Source organism: Canis aureus, chromosome 29 (genome assembly GCF_053574225.1).
Source record: "Canis aureus isolate CA01 chromosome 29, VMU_Caureus_v.1.0, whole genome shotgun sequence".
Classification (NCBI taxonomy): Eukaryota; Metazoa; Chordata; class Mammalia; order Carnivora; family Canidae; genus Canis; species Canis aureus.
In genome coordinates this window covers 29,014,234-29,031,601 of record NC_135639.1, presented here as the reverse complement: position 1 = coordinate 29,031,601, position 17,368 = coordinate 29,014,234, and the positions used below count along the sequence as shown (strand labels likewise).

Sequence of the window (17,368 nt, the reverse complement as noted above, 5' to 3'; positions counted from 1 at the left end):
GTTCCTGTTATATGGAGTGTATCCTATCTTAGTCTATATCCTGGAGGAGCTTATGGCCTGAGGAAGAAACATGGTCCAATAGAGGACACACTCATTGCTAGTTACGAGAAGCAGGAAGTTGTGACAGATGCTCTAGTGGAGTTGTCAAGGATTTCAAAACACAAACAAGGAGAGATTGGTTCAGATTCAGAATGGAGCAGATCTGGTAGGACTTTCTTGAGGAACTAGGGCCTAAGCTGGAACTTGAAGAGTGCAAATGGAGTGGGAGGAGACAGTGTGCACGAAGACTTAGAAAGTACATATGGACCAAGTTGAGGAAGTGAAGGTAACAAGGCGCATCTGGAGTATAGAATGGTAGGGGATATAGCAGGGCATTTTGCTGTCTTGATACTACCAAACCAACGAATCTGGATTTGATTCTGTGCATACTAGGGAGTCTTATAAGGTTTTTGAGCAAGGCAGTGGGATGATCAGACCAGTTTGGGGTTAGTTGAAGGACAGGTTGGAGTTGGAGAAGAAATCAAAGACAATTCTTTTTTTTTTTTAAGATTTTATTTATTTATTCATTAGAGACACACACAGGGAGAGGGAGAGAGAGAGAGAGAGGCAGAGACACAGAGACACAGGCAGAGGGAGAAGCAGGCTCCATGCAGGGAGCCTGACGTGGGACTTGATCCCAGGACTCCAGGATCACGTCCCAGGCCCAAGGCAGGTGCTAAACCACTGAGCCACCCAGGGATCCCCCAGAGACCATTCTTGAGTGATACAAATCCCATTTTTCCAATTAAAATTACCAATAGGTAGTGATCTTGTGATTTGAGGTATCCAATACAGAAGTTCACATGTATAATTTTAATGGTTAATTATGCCTCCAGAAAACTGACTACTCCATTTATCTGATATTTTTAGCAAGGGCCAAGCTTAGAAAGGGTAATACTGATAAAGTATGACCTTCCTTTTATTAATTTATTGGGGGGGAGGGGGCAAGAATAACATCTAAGTCACAACCCTAGATTTTCTCCTTAAATGTCTCTTTGCCAAGGAAAAAAAACCACCCAGGTCTGCATTTTAGAAATAGGACCAGGAAATGTATTTATCAGCAGATAAAAACAAATCAAGGTAAAGCAGGATAGTAGGACTGTTAGATAAGACTCAGTCTCTACTTTAGGGCTGACTCTAGTTACCTGAGTTTGCAATCCAGCTGCCCCACATCCAGGCTATGTAACCTTAGGCATGTTACTTAACCCATCTGTGCCTCAGTCCTTTCATCTATAATGGGGATAAGACTAGTACTTGTCTCAGGAGTTGTTAGAAGGATTACATGAGTTAATACATAAAAAGTGCTCCAAATAGTGCCTGACATATGATGAGAGTTCACTATACATTAACTATTATCATTCAGTTGTTGGACAATAAAAATTAACTGCCTGCCTATGACACATTATAGTTTACAAAGCACTCTTACACACCCACTAGGTCCTCTGAGCCCCCAATGACCAAATCCTAGCTGTCATTACTGCTAACAAACCACTCCAAAACTTAGAAGCATAAAACACCACCATTTTATGATGCTCAGATTCTATGAGTCGGGAATTTGGATGAGGTGCAACAGGACTTACTTATCTCTGCTTCACAGTGTCTATGCCTGCAGCTAGAGAAGACCAGATTGGCTGGTGAGGACTCTAGCAAGTGGGGCTGGATCATGAAAATTGCAGATCCACAGCCAACACAGCTTCTCCACTAACCTGCCTGGCACCGTGGTGGGATGGCTGGAAGGCAAGGCTCATCTGAATATGTCACCTGAGCACTTAGACTTCTATGTGCCCTCTCCACCATGGTAGCCTCAAACTTCTTAGAGCATTTTTCCAGAAGAAGCCACATGCCTTTTGTGACCTAGCCTCAGAAGTATCCTTGTAGTATCCCACTTTCCTGTCCTCTGTGGCTTAAAGTAGTCACAGGCCTGTCCAGATTCCAGAGAAAGAGATATAGACCACATCTTTAAATAGGAGGTGTATCAAAGAATTTGAGTCCATGTTTTATTTTTTATTTATTTATTTTATTTTTAAAATATTTTATTTATTTATTTGAGACACACACACACACACACACACACAGAGCACAAGCAGGAGGAGCTGCAGAGGGAGAGGGATAAGCAGGCTCACAGCCGAATAGGGAGCCTGATATGGGGCTCGATCCCAGGACCCTGGGATCATGACCTGAGCTGTAGGCAGACGCTTAACCCACTGAACCACCTGGGTGCCCCCGGAGGCCCTATTTTAAAATCACCATACTGGTATTATTTCCTAATTCTAAATGAGAAAATAGAGACTCAGTAGAAGTTAAATGATGTGCCCAGGGGCAGTTGCACAGAGAGTATTTGGGGTAGTTATGGGGGGAAGTTTGGAGGAAAAAAGACTTCTAACCTAAATCTTTTGATTCCAAATTCTCATTCTTTTAATTAGGTTATTTATCCTCCTTCAGCTTAGATATACTTGCTAATATGTGAAAGTTAAAAGAAAAAAAAAAGTTAACTGGCTTTGTGTATACTAGGTAACTTTCTTAGAAAAGAGATAGATATAAAAGTAAAAGGTTTCGGGGTGCCTGGGTGGCTCAGTTGATTAAGCATTTGCATTTGGCTCAGGTCATGATCCCAGGGTCCTGGGATGGAGCCCTGCATCAGGCTCCCTGCTCAGTGGGAAGTCTGCTTCTCCCCCCACCCACCTCTTTCCACCACTCATGCTATTCTCTGTCAAATAAATAAATAAAATATTTTTCAAAAAAGTATAATGTTTGCATTTGTAAGAGCTTGTACACAAGCTTCATATTTTAAGGAGGTCCTATGATGAGTTCAGTCCACAATTGGTCACAGAACAACTTTTTATAATTTTCTCATAAGGAAAGATTTCTTTAAAAATGTTCCAGATGCTTAACTGTGACTTCATTTGTTCTCTAGGAAAATCTCACCTGGCCATTGTCCAGCGGGTGAACAATGAGGGTGAAGGGGACCCCTTCTATGAGGTGATGGGCATTGTCACACTGGAGGACATCATAGAGGAGATCATTAAGTCGGAGATCCTGGATGAAACTGACCTCTACAGTAAGTGCATGGCCTTGGCTCTTTTTCCAGGGTCATCCCATTTCTTGTGAGACTCTCAGAGCTGGCCTAGGTTGACATACTGTGTCAGAGTGTTGGGACAAGCCCATGCGTTGCTGTCAGCCCCCAAATGTTAGGTGCTGGCACGGTAGGATACCCTGGCTTGAGTCACCCTGAGTCACTGAGAAAATGCTAGCTAAATGTTTATCAGGAGGGAACCTTCGGGAACTAAGCCAACACTAAAAAGGAGACCTCCTGGCGTTTGGATGGAAGAGGAACTAACGGAAACTAAGTGTGCCTCGGGTGGCCTCTCTGCCCTCATTTTTGTCCCTCCCCTGCGTTGTTTTGGTTTTGTCTCTTCCTCCATCTAGCACTCCCTGGGGTTGCACTCACAGTTGGCCCACAAAACTGCAACAGCGCACAGTCAAGACTGTCAGGAGATTGCCCACATGCAACCTAAGCCCAAACCGTAAATAGCCCTTCTTCCACACTGCTCTTCTCCCTCATGCCTTTTCAGCCCTGCAGCCTGGTGTCTCATTCTCCCTCTCCACCTCTGCCTTCCACCCACAGCCCTCTCCTTGGGAACAATAGGGACTCCAAGCAGAGGGTGAGGGCTTTTGGTTACTGAGCCTTATCAAAGCTCTGCTTGCAAACATTACAAAGGCTTGCTTTGTCTGTGGGAGGAGAGTGTTATCTAAATCTACCGGAGTCCCTAGGCCAGGAAGTGTTTCCTCCTCTGAATTTTACTTCATGAGACAGCAGTCTCTTTTCCCTACCTCAGATAACTCATTCCATCCAGAATCCTGTCCTTAGTTTGCTAGGAGCAGCCATTCTGAAACCAGCTCACTGTAGAAAGAGCTTTAATGCTGTAAGGCAGTGAGTGGTGCATAAAGACTGCCTTCCCTTTATTCTTAGAGACCAAACCCAAAAGATGGGTCAGGCCCAGACAAGACAAAACACAAGTAAGAGTGTCACAGTGTCAGAGTGATTTTGCTGTGATACCCTAGCCAGACCCAACTTCTTCAAATAGGGGTTAACCTCTACCTCCCCCATTCCCTTCTCCCTTCACCTCTACTCACCACTCTTTTTTTTTTTTTTTTTAAGATTTTATTTATTTATTAGAGAGAGAGAGCATGAGTGGTGGGAAGGGGCAGAGGGAGAGTGAGAAGCAGACTCCCTGCTGAGCAGGGAACCTAATGTGGGCCTCAGTCCCAGGACCCTGAGATCACAACCTGAGCTGAAGGCAGACGCTTAACCAACTAAGCCACCCAGGTGCTCCTCTGTCCACCACTCTAGATTTAGAATTCCCAAGTATCTCAGTAGATCTATTAGGGAAGGCATTCACACTAAAGTGTTAGTGGCTGATAGTAGTGATGGTAATCTAAATGAGTATGCTCTTCCTCCAGCATTTGTTTTAACAACCTTGATGTTCCAAATACTTACTATTAAAATAATAGAAATGAAGAGGGAGATGAGGAATGATTCTCCAATGGTGAAATGTTAAGTGGCATTCTGTTGAAGGAGGGAGAAGAGATATTTAAGCAAACATGTCCTATTAAAGCAGAAGATTGCTCACCAGTGAGAGTAGAAGAATTGATCTGATACATCTATTTGCTGCTTTCTTGCTGAGCAATCCTCTTTCTAAAGTTAGAGAAGGTTAGGGTTTTCCTGCCCTTATAAATAAGCTTCTGGAAGGATTCTTTAAGAGCTGTGAGAAGGCCACGGAACCAGGAATACTGTGTTTCTTCTCATTTGACCCTGACCCACAGGACAGCCAGGTCTGCATCTTGCCACTGTTGTTATCGGAGCAAAAGGAAAGTTAAAGCAGCAGCCGTGAGTCCAAGATAGGCCCACAGGACAGCACGGTAGAAGGGCACTTTCTGTCTTCTAGAAGGAAATCCAAACTTCTAGAAAATGGGGCTGAAGTGAGCTCCAAAAGGAGGAGAATACCGGGGAGCCAGATTCTAGGGCCCTGGTTCCTCGTCCCTGGGCTTCATTCCATTTAATGTCCACTGCATCTGCTCGGCTTGCACTACAAGTTCCCTGCAGCCCTGTCTGTCTCCAGGCCAAGTCTGGAGAAAACCCAAATCGCTCTCCTTGCTCTCCTTAGCACTGTGAAATAGGCGAGACACTTCAAAATTTTACTCAAAACTAAGGGAAAGCAAAAAAATATGTGACCAAAGAAAACATTCCCCCTATTCCTAAGAAAATATTTCTTGAAGATAAGCTTAAAAAAAGAAGAGAGAAAAAAATTTAATTGGAAAAAGCAGATTTTCCCCATCAGTATCACAGGCCATCTAAAGTCCCTCTAAGGCTTTGCCTGAGAACCCAACTTTGTAAGTTGTAGGGCTGTTCCCATTCCTTCCCCTTTCTTCTTCCCTTGATTTTTCCCAGTTCTCTACCTGGGGAGAGGCTAGGGTTGAAGCAGGAGAATTGTGAGTGGGAAGAGGAGACGACCACCTACATCCCTTCGGTGACATGCCCCAGGTACTGCTCAGCACGGAGTTTAAATCAGCAGGAAGAGAGAGACCTGGTGAGCCCAGCTCTGGGGACAGGAAAAGAGGCAGAATCTTGCTGGGCTCTGCCAAACCTGCCCTGAGTTTCATACTAACTGCACAGGATGAGGAGAAGCGTTATCGCTGCTTAGGAACCTCACTGTGTAGATGAAAACAGACACACCGAGGCTTAGAGACTTTGCACAGCTGGTAAGGAGGGGAGCCGGCACTGGAACCCCAGCCTTGGAGGCACCAGACCAGCCTTTCCCCTATTCCAGTCCACACCACCTCCGTGTACGTGATACTGAGACCTGGAGGCATGTCCTGCTGTCTGTCCCTTATCAGCACCCTTCTCCTCCCCGGGAAAGAGAAGCTGTGAGGTCACCTATAGTTGATACATTGCAGACACTCACGAGATCCCAAAGGATCCATCTGTCCCATGTGACTGTGGGAAAACTGATTCTGAGATGGCCCCCATCTGTCCCCTGTGCCCCTACAGCAGACAACCGGAAAAAGCAGAGGGTCCCGCACCGGGAGAGGAAGCGGCACGACTTCTCCCTGTTTAAGCTCTCCGACTCAGAGATGAGGGTGAAGATCTCCCCGCAGCTCCTGCTGGCCACACACCGCTTCATGGCCACAGGTATGACCGCCCACCCCCACATCCCCTCCTTAGGATCTAGAAGGTGAAACCCGTGCACCAATTACATCTATAGCACCTCACCTTACAACCTAATTCCTATGCACAGCAGACACAGAACCTCTGTTCCAAGGGAGGGAGTGCCGTAGGTTGGGCCGCAGGATGCCACATATCATCATTTTCAGCCCCAGCCCTGATCTTCTAGGGTGGAAGTACACCTCAACTCTGCTTTTCTCTCTTCTTCTCAAGAAGGGAGCTAAAGAAACCACTGCTGCTCTTTTCCCTTCCTCCCCTTGCTTCCTGGCAGGAGCCTGAGGCCGAGCTCCATCCTGTTGGAGCTGAGGTGCCCCTGAGGATTTGCTGAGGAGGGCGACGAGGCCCAAGGCCCAGGACCTTCCCAGGACCACATAGGCTTATGACCTACAAGTTCTTAAAATACAGAAGTCGATTGTGAAACTTGTAATCTTTAGAAAAAAAAATGAGGCTCCAAATACAAACTTCTTCTTATAAAGAAGATAGTATTTGTCTTTGAACTTTCCATCCTTCTCATCCAGGCCTAATGAAGGTGCTGACTTAGAATAATCACACCCATGACTAAGTTCAATTATCAGTTAATCCAACATGGGTTTCTTGGGTGTGTTATGAGTCCTAGTACTGTTCCAGGTGCTAGAAAACAGAAAATTTTAAATTGGAGCTTCATGAAAGTAGTTTTCAACATGTTTTCTAGTCCTAATTACAGATTTCTTTTAACTACTGGCTGCCTGTCACAGCAAAACAGCTGCATCTGTTCATAACATAACATAAAATAGTATCTGTTAATATAAAAATGTGATGCGGCAAGGCTTCACATTTTTGAGAACGTATCCCTTAAGTAATTAACTCTGTATTAACTTGGAATTTCTTTTCATTCAACAGATACATGTCATACTAACAAATCAGATTAAATTCTCCATATTTCATTTGATTATAGTATTAAAGCTTTTGTTATTCATATGGCTTACTTATCTGTGCTCTTTTCACCATTACTCTTTTTCTCCTTAAACCTCTTTATTGAGGTAAGATTGACATACACAAAGCGGTACGTTATTAATGTATACAACTTGAGGAGTTTGGAGCTAAGTATACACCTGTGAAACTACTACCGCAGTCTGTGTCATGAACATATCCATCACCTCCAAGAGTTTCCTCCCACCTTATTTATTTATTATTTATTATTATTTTTTCTATGTTAAAATAAAATCTCTCTCAGCAAAATTTTAAGTATACAATACAGTATTCCTAATTACAGGCACTGAGCTAGAAGATCTCTAGGATTTATTCATCCTGCATAACTGAAACTTTGCACCCTTTGACCAGTATCTTTCCATGCACCCCTCCCACTCACCCTGGCCAACCAAGCTACTTTCTGCTTTTATGAGTTTGACTATTTTATTTTGTTTTATTACATTTTTAAAAAAAAATTTTGAGAGAGCATGCATATGCATAAGGGGAGGGGAGGGACAGGGGGAGAGAGAGAGACAGAGAATCTTAAGTAGGCTCCAGGCCCAGCACAGAGCCCAAAGGTGAGCTTGATCTCACCATCTGAGCCAAAATCAAGAGTTGGATGCCCACCAACTCTGAGCCACCCAGGTGTCCCACATTTGACTATTTTAGATTCATCATATAAATGGTGTCAGAGGGATGCCTGGATGGCTCAGTGGTTGAGCCTCTGCCTTTGGTTCAGGGCATGATCCTGGAGTCCCAAGATCAAGTCCCACATCAGTGCTTCCTCCATGGAGCCTGCTTCTCCTCTGCCTGTGTCTCTGCCTCTCTCTCTCTGTCTCTCATGAATAAATAAATAAAATCTTTTTTAAAAAAAAGTGGCATCAGACATATTTGTCCTTGTGTGACTGGCTTATTTCATTTAGCATAATGTCCTTCAGGTTCATCCATGTTATTGCAACTAGCAAAATTGCCTTTTTATTTAAGTTTATGCACAACTTTAAATAAAATCAAGAAGAAAATGAATAGCAAAACTGACATTTCCAAAACGGTGATCTGTTTTCTCCAGTGTGCCAGCTTAGGGACATACATCCCCAGAGGCCATGGGGAAAAACTGAGATGCACACTTGGGTATAAGACCCCCCTCTCTCTCCCTAAGAGAATCACAAGAGCCCTGCCAGCTTGGTGCCCAGGAGCATGAATGGAGGTGGCTCTAGACACATAGCCAGGTCGTGCCTATCCTGACTCCTCCAGCTGCTGATTCTTCCTGCCTCCCTATCTCCCCTAGAAGTGGAGCCCTTTAAATCTCTGTACCTCTCAGAGAAGATCCTGCTCCGGCTCCTGAAACATCCGAATGTGATCCAGGAACTAAAGTTTGATGAGAAGAACAAGAAAGCCCCAGAACACTACCTCTACCAGCGTAACCGCCCTGTGGACTACTTTGTGCTGCTTCTGCAGGTGAGTGGGAAAGTTAGGGACCCTCTGAGGGCAAGATGAGGGCATATCCAGGCTGGTTGGAGAGGAATGGCTGTGCCTTCTTGGTGCCGGGTTCTAAGACTCAGCCTGCTACCTTGCGGCAAGGCCAGTTGGGGTGGGCATTTGTCCATGACTCACCATAGGGATCTGTTGTGACTGGCTAGTGTCCCAAGAGTGGTGGAATCTTGATGGCAGTTAGTCTGGCCAGTCAGCAGTGTTGATGATGGAGTAGAGTGGGTACGTCTCCAGTAGAGGGGTTTAGCTAGCCCCTGGCCTTGTGCACTGCCCCACTGGTTTTTTTTTTTTCTTTAAGATTTTATTTATTTATTCATGAGAGACACACACACACAGAGAAGCAGAGACACAGGCAGGAGAAGCAGGTCCCATGCAGGGAGCCTGACACTAGCTGGTGCTGGGACATTCATTATGGAAGGGCCATCACGAAGCAAATTGGTTAGTCAGGACTGGATGCTCTTTGATGAACTAAGCAATTAATTTACTACAAAGGGCTACTGAAGTTGGAGGTGCTATTTTTGAAATGGATCTAGACAGACTTCACATTTCCCTGTGATAAGAACATCAGCCCACCTGTTATCCAGACGGAAGACTTTAGGGTTGTAGTCAATAGGAGAATTGGAAGGACTTATGCACACCCTTAGTACACTTTCTTCTTTCTCCAGGGTAAAGTGGAAGTGGAGGTTGGGAAGGAAGGCCTTCGCTTCGAGAATGGAGCCTTCACCTACTATGGGGTCCCAGCCATCATGACCACTGCTTGCTCAGGTACTCCAGTTCCCAAGCCAGAGCTTTTTGGGGAAGCAATGGGATATATGGGTTCAAGTCCTGACTCCTCTTAGGGACTCTGTACAAGCCATTTAACTTCCTAGACTTTAGTTTCCTCCTCTGTAAAATGAGTGTAAGAGTCATTTCATATACAGAGAGTTTGTTTGCAGAAGTACATGGTAGACTATAACATTATCAAGTGTCAGGAGTGGGTGGTGGTACTTTTCCATATGAAAAGACAAGTTTATTTTGCTTTTTACACTTACATTGATTGCCTGGTTTTTGCAGGGTTGGTCCGGGAGGTGGGGCATTCCCCTAAGAAGGTGTGTTTTCTGAACTGCCTCTGAAACGCATCATATCCTTCTTTCCTTAGATAACGATGTGCGGAAGGTTGGAAGTCTGGCTGGATCCTCTGTCTTTCGTATGTATCTCTCAAACCCCTCCCTCATCTGCCCCCATCGTGGTCCTGCCTCAGCCCACTCTGGGGACCTGGACCGAGCACTTTGAGCCTGGGCTGGGGCTAACACAAATGTTGGCAGCCTCTTTGTAATGCTCTGCCTGGAACACTGCCTCCTGCCAGGTACCCACAGACCACAGGTGCTTAGTTTCTGTGTTTGGAATGTTTTCTCCTGCTTCTCTGCTCATGGGCAAGTGATGAATGACAGGGCGGGAAGTTGTGAGGGGAGGGGCACCATTTAAAATTGTCACCTGCCGGGGAATGCAGGCAGGTGATTGGTGTGCTCTGGTTCAGCCGTTCCTTCTCTGCTATGATATAATTCACTCACTGGCCTTTACTTGAAAACCCTGGTATGTCATTAAGGTATCAGGAGGAAATGACTGCAAGGTCTTAGGACACAAGTCCCAGGCTGATGCAATATAGTGCTTACCTGCTTCTCTTTCCTCGTCACCACATCTTAGCTAGTGGAGAGCGGCTGCCAGGTGGCTGTGCATGCTGATGGTGAGGGCTGCCACAGGGCTGATGGCTGGTTTGTTCTGTCCCTTCTGTGCTCTACCTTCTCGCTGTTTCCTGTGTGGAGTTATTATACTTGTGTTTAGAAGGCATGGCATTTATTGGAATATAAGTGTGATCCAGAAAGAATGATTTCTCTAGATTTCTTTTTGATTCATGAGTCTGAATTTTGCATTGCTTTCAGCTGTTAGTGTTTACAATGGTGGCTATTTTAATGCCAAATGGGGTGTTTTCTCTCATCATAAAAAAGGATTTTACATAGTGCTTTATATTGGGATTTATCAGAGGATCCCAAAGCTGTGATATCATGATCCCTGGCACATGAAAGGTAGATACCATTTTAACAGAGAGAAACTAAGGAATTGACTTGCTCCAAATTACCAAGCAAGTTGATGACTACCCTGATGCATTCCAGTGTCCTGGCTGGTTCACACAATCTCAAATACAGATTTGAGACCCATCACGTTCTGGAATGCAATTTCTCTGTGGAAATATTGGAAGAGTTTGCAGTGTAATTCATATCCTAGCCCAGCAGAAGGCTGAAATGAAGTTGAAGTACCTGTCCCACCCAAGGCGTGGCCCAGCATGAGCTGAAGAAATGGAAAAGAAAAGCCCTGGTACATTATTACACTAACATAAGCCAACAAATCTCAAACAAGGTTGATGAAGAAAGCATCACCATCTTAGAACAAGAACTGTGGAATGGGTGAGGGATGGGCTACAGGACCAGGGAAATCTTGGTTCTCTAAAGGAGATTTCCATCCATCACGTTAGGGATTGCTCAAAGTGAAGTAATTCCTAGGATTCTAAATGTTACCTAGACATGGGGCCCTGTTCTGGCTCTTTCAGAAGCCCAAAAGATGTGGGAACAAGGAGCCAAGTGAGGTTCCCCAGCCCACCTGATATGGATGACCTTTTTCTTTAAAAAAAAATTATTTTAAGAGTTGTGGAACACGTTACCTGGTTTCTGTCCTTGCTTCCTTCCTGTCTCTCATTCTTTCTATCCATTTCTCCTTTAATCTTATCAGTGAGACAGGAGTAAATTTGCAATACTGATCTCTCCTTCAAAACTGGTTAACTAAAAAGGAGCATTAAGCTCTTCCCTGCCCCCTCACTTTTGAGCATCTCTATAAATCTTCATAAGGAGAAAGAAGTCGAATTAGCCAGTAGTAAGGTATGGAGACATTTTCCATTGTACCGTATAAGCTCCCCGCCCCCCACTTAGTGGAGGACAGTGTGAGATATCTGCCAAGGCTGCCACACCCTGCACTTGTGCCAGGTGTGCCCTCAGCCCAGGGTCCAGCCACCCAGCATAACTCACTGGCTGAGAAAGTCAGCCTGCAGTCAAAGGAGAGCTTAAGGCAGTACATTTTTGTAGTCTTGATCTAGCAAACTACCACTGTCCTCGAAGCCAGCCTGTAGCTTTATTAGCCTTTGAGGGAGATAAATGGGATGGCAGGTTTGCCAGAACACTGGCCCTGCAGCCTAGCCTCAGAGTCATATTTGAGGTTATCAGTCTTCTCTCTCTTGGATCTGGTTGCCAGGGAACCCAAGCAGATTACGATGAGCCCGGAACTCTGAAGGAACCAGGCTTGAGCTCAGGGTAGGAAAAACAGATGCGCACAGGGCTAGGCAGGCAGGGAGAGACCATCTCCTACCTGTTTGGAGTGTACATTTAATTTGCAGCCCAGGAAGCTCTAGGATGCTTCTTGAGACTGGGGTTTCTTATTCCGGTATGTCTCACAACATTAGGAGTCCATTCCAATATTCTTTGACATCTGGTGTCAGACCAAATGATTATCAGGTAGGAACAAAGCTCTGCAAATCCCCTGAGTGTATGGGTGATGTCAGTAAAATCACCTGGTGCAGCGGCTAAGACTACAGAAGTTGCCAGTTTCAGTGTGCTGTCCCCTGCAGACCGACTTCATTTAGTCCCCAAGGAAGGGGCTCCCAGGATAATTAGATGAGAGAGAGGAAGACAGATTCCCAGACAGAAACAGCCTTTGATCTAGCAATGCACCGTTCCTCCGGAGCACTGACCACGAGGAGCTCCGAGGAGTCTGAAGCAGGGTCCAGCTTCCTCAGGGCGCCCCCCGCCACCGCAGGAGCACGCACTCTGCTTCCAGCCATCCCGCAGGCAGTCAGATGTGTGTGGAGGTTGGGAGGCCCGGGGTGGCGAGGGGAGGCCTTGCTGGACTCCCAGCATCTTTGCTGGCTCAGAGAGAACGCCGCGTCCCCGCGACCCCCTACCTCCCAGGGAGCCTGCCTGATCTTGTCATCGGCAGGTCTAATGCCCTCTAAGATTACTGTGCATCTTTTCAGAAGACTTTGAGCAAAGACTATTTTATGTTCCTGTTTCTGGAGAGCGATTCTGTGAGAGGGTAGGCAGTTTCCCTGTTTTCAGAGGCAAGATTCCCTTTTTGCGGAGAAATGTAACATTGTGAAGATTCAAGAACAGACTGACTCACACACTTTGCTCTTTGTCTTTCTCCTTTTATGTTTATCTTACCTTTTGCAACTCACAAATCCCTGGCCCTTGACTCTTCTCTAGTGCCCGTCTCTGTGTCTCGTACCTTCGCCTTCAGCAGAGGGGACTCCCTGGCAGGCTCCCCAGGTAAACATGCGTGGGTGTCTCTCGGGTCTCTGTAGATCCAACGGGGTTTGCAAGAGGCCTTTGGTTTCTATCACTGTCCTATGAAAGAACTAGCCTCCTCCAGCAGGTGCTCCAGGATGGAGGTATACAGCACACCACATGGAAAACACTCATTTGCGCAAACAGCCCAGGCATTGCTGGTTCAATGGTGTCACTTGGGAATTTAGCTCCTGGGGATGTCTCTGTGGATGTACAGGGAGAAATGATGGGGTGAAGGATGGTGTGGTTCTTCCTCATCATTTGTCTCCCTGCAGAATGGAGGGCTGAGGAGTGCAGCAGGAGAGAAATAGAAACAATGGGCTACTATTCTTTATTGCTGCCTATTTTCTCTCCACCATTCATTCTATGTGGCCTCTACCTTTAGCTGACCACTAACCCATCCTCATCTTCCTCATAATGTTACTCCCTGGGGACCATATTCTCTCTGGCTTTACTCAAAGAAGATGTGTAAAAATTTCAAGACAGCGTTCTATTAGGTTTAACCTCTGTTGTTAATTAAATAAAAGTTGCTGGGTTTCTTTTTAACTGGGTCAGGCAACTCTTCATAGAACTACATGGTAACTCGAGGATGGAGGACAATGTAATAAATCTAAATAATCAATGAAGTGTTTGTTTTGTTTTCATCTCTAGAGGTTGCTCTCTTAGGCTCATGAAACAAGTAATGACCGAACCAAGAATTTATTTGTTAAATTGCCTTGAAGTCAGAATGTGAAAATACAGTCCAATTTCCTGCACCCACCACATCTGTCTCCTTGTCCCAGTGTAGGACTCTGAGGCCCCACCACAACCTCAGCCATCAAGAATCGAGTTACGTTTTGCTATCTCTACAGTAGACCGTCAACTTTCATAAAGGTTATGTCCTGAGACCTCAAACCCCCAAATTTGCAACTTGAGCAGTATTTATATTGACTCCTGCTTTCTCCCAAATCACATTTTTCCCATCAAAAACCATCTGGATCCCATGTTTATCTGTAAAAGACAAGTTAATCATCTTCTCAAATTTCACCAAAGTTTTCTCTTATTTAATGATGATTTTCTACCAAGAAATAACATTTTTCTCGCTTTGTGAGAGCTCACGCCTTCATGATGTCTACAGACCAGCATGGTCGATGTGGGATGCCAACCTGGTGCCTTCTATCAGCTAACTGGTCTATTCCTGCCTGTGGGCAAAATGAGAAATGACCACATCATGGACCTTCAGGATCCTTCACACACAGGGAGTCTTGGTAAATGAAGAGAATGCTATAAAGCTTCAGCCAAAAGAGAAGGTTTACATTTTTTAAAAGATGTTCAACCAAAAGGATCAAAGAAGGGGTATATTTTCCTTTTAAATTACCCTCAGTTAACCAGACAAACCAGTTCTTTGTAACTTTCCAATTAAAGGAAGGTTAATTTTAGTTCATTGATATTTATCATGAAAAACTTGATAGTAACCCCTTATGAGACCAAGATGAAGGAGACTTGTTCCTGCTGTGTGACGCACTCCACGCCCCCTCAGGAGGTGCTGCCACTTCTGATCCTACCCTGGTTGGTGGCAGCTGCTCCTGAGAGCTCTTTGCACCTTCCCCTTGTTTTCCATGAGTGGGTGTCCAACCCAATAGGTGAGCCACAAAGCTGAGAGCAAGGCCAGCTTCTTCTGACCCTTGGTTTACCTCTACAGAGTAGAGCAGTGAGGAGCACAGCAGGAAAAAAGAAAAGGTGTGAATGCCTTGCTTCTCCTTTGACTCTTTCCTCCCACCTTCTTTCATCTGCTCTCCTTTTGTCTGGCCCCATACTTAATTTATGATCCAAATACAATTATTTGCATATATTATGTCTTGCCCCCACCTTACACAGAGGAAAAAAGAAATCCTGGAAATTAATAGAGCCTTTAAGTTTAAAAAGAGCCCAGTCATTTTATTTGATCCCCACAACCCTCCAAAGAATTATCATTTGAAAACAATAGGTAAAGGAAACATGCTCCGAAAACATCGAGCCATCCATTAGTATCACAGGGAGAAGGTAGAAGGATGAGGATTGGAATCCTAATCTCATTCTCTCTCTTTTTAATGTTACATTTATTTTTTTAATTTTTTTAATTCTTTTTTATTTTTAACAAAAAGTTTCCAATTAAAATGAATAAGTCACAGGAATACAAAGCAGAGCATAAGGAATACAGTCAGTGATACTGTGATAGGGATGTAATGGGACAGATGGGAGCTATACTTGTGGTGGACACAGCATAATGTGTAAACTTGTCAAATCACTAAGCTGTACACCTGAAACCAGTGTAACACTGTGTGTCAACCATCCTCCAAAAAAAAAAAAAGGTTTCCAGCTTTATTGAGACATAATTGACATATAACATCATGTAAGTTTGTATGTATGGGATAAATTGATACGTATATATCGTATCTACTGCAAAATTCTTTTTTGTTGTTTTAAATTCCAGTAGAGTTGACATACAGTGTTATATTAGTTTCAGGTATAGTGATATGTGGCATTTTAGAAACAAAACAAATGAGCGAAAGGAAAGGAAAGACAAACCAAGAAACAGACTCAAACTGATGGTTAGCAGAGGGGAGGGGAGGGGGATTGGTAAAATAGGTGATGGGGATTAAGGAGTACACTTGCCTTGATGAGCACTGGGTGATGTATTGGGTCTAAGACTCAGGTCCTGCTTCTATTGTCATGGACCTGGCTATCCCCCTGAACATGGGCCTTTTGTGCCCCCTAGAGGACTGTGACTTACTAGCATTTTGAAAGCTGTCCTGCTAATGAATTCTGGTGCTTACAGTGGATTGAGGCCAGCGGTCCTTGCACCAAATATTGCCACCATTATCCATAGGCAGTTTCCTTCTATATGAAGCTTTAGTTTGAAATAAGGAGAGCCGAGTGGTTTTGTGCATTGATTCCAGAGCAGAGAATGATGTAATTAGCCAGCTTTGCAGGTGCTTTGGTTTAAAAAATAGACTTCTGATCAACCCACTGAGACTACACAGCTCTATTGCAGTTATCATTCCCTCTCCCCAGATTCATTCCTTTTTTCTTTTCCCAGTGGAGATGATTTCCGAGTTCTCCATGATAATCTTTCCAAATCCACAAAAGCACAGAGGCAGGAGACGGGTCAGGAGCAGTGATTCTTTTTCAGTGTTCAATTGACATCTGTAATGTGCTTTGAGATCGATGGGGACCGTTTCCTCCCAAAATATACAAGGAGTCTCTAAAAATAATCCTTTTACTTTGTAAAATGTGGTAAGTGGCAATATTCCTTTGGGTTGGCTTTTGTGTCGTAAACATTTGGGAACCATTAAAGTTCCATGTAATGTGAGCGAGTTCATCTGGGCTCCTCACTTTGGCTGATTTGCAGAGTTCACATTGTAGCTTTGACAGAGAGCTTTTGGCATTTGGTTGTCTGATGTTGAATATTACCCCAGAATGATGAATTTTAATAATCCTAGTCTGTACTCTTGTAGGCCTATCCAGTTAAGCTCCCCATCTAGTCTGGAGAATACAGATGGCCCATGGCTTAGGGACCAAGACCAAAAAGGGCTATTCCTTCTTGTCTCTCACTGATGCTCCAAAAGATAGAAACAGACAGCCACTGACCCCTTCTTTCCCTTCAAATCCCCAGACTAAAAAGGGAAATGGGGCATTCTTCTACATCATGGGTTCTGCTCTAGATATAGGTGTCATGAGTGAGGCAAGTATCCCAGAGCTGTGTATAGGTTCATGGGGCTCCACCTATCAGGGCAGAGGATATTCCATTCAGCCCCAGTTACAGTGTAAATTCCTCTTCAACCTCCTCCTCCATCCCATGTCCAATTTTACCCCAGGGTCTTCTCCACCCAATCTCAGTAACTCCAACTTGCCGTAGGACAGATATCTCTTGCAGAATGACCATGCAAAGGCTGCAGGAATGGAGTCTATCATGCTTCTCCACAGAGCTTGGGAGTCTGGAGCAGAAAACCCTGCTCCCCACCAGCCAACGTCCAGAGCCAGCTTGAGGGTGTGATGTAAGCAAGAGTAGGCAAGGGATATGTTGGCTGCTTGGCCTACCTCCTGCTGAGGGATTCTGTGGTCAGTTTGATCACTGTTTGATCTGTCCCTCTTAGACCTCTTTGACTATAGTTTAGGATTTTCCTCTTCACTTTACTTCCCCAGACTGGGCCTCTGCTCTTAGGAAATGCCAAGGGGAATTATGCAACTTGAACTAGTTTGCCATGCTGCTGGGACACTCGTCTGTTACTGATTTCTTCTCTTTTTTTTTTATTAAAAGCATTTCCATTTCCCTTGCTCAGAA

The 17,368-nt window shown here is 44.7% G+C and overlaps 1 protein-coding gene across 6 annotated transcripts in view; it reads left to right on the top strand.

Annotated features, from left to right (window-relative positions):
• The window catches only part of CNNM1 (cyclin and CBS domain divalent metal cation transport mediator 1), a 58,927-nt gene that overhangs the window by 22,000 nt on the left and 19,559 nt on the right, over positions 1–17,368 (top strand). For 4 of the 6 annotated variants that reach the window (XR_013368093.1, XM_077878044.1, XM_077878042.1 and 1 more), the window contains exons 2-7: positions 2,954–3,097; positions 6,089–6,229; positions 8,496–8,665; positions 9,364–9,463; positions 9,837–9,884; positions 12,985–13,047. Coding sequence is in view for 5 of the 6 variants with exons in the window: in XM_077878044.1 (XP_077734170.1) it covers positions 2,954–3,097; positions 6,089–6,229; positions 8,496–8,665; positions 9,364–9,463; positions 9,837–9,884; positions 12,985–13,047 (666 nt within the window). In the remaining variant the exon portion in view is untranslated. The remainder of the gene's footprint in view (positions 1–2,953; positions 3,098–6,088; positions 6,230–8,495; positions 8,666–9,363; positions 9,464–9,836; positions 9,885–12,984; positions 13,048–17,368) is intronic. The other 2 variants (XM_077878043.1, XM_077878041.1) reach the window with 1 other exon arrangement.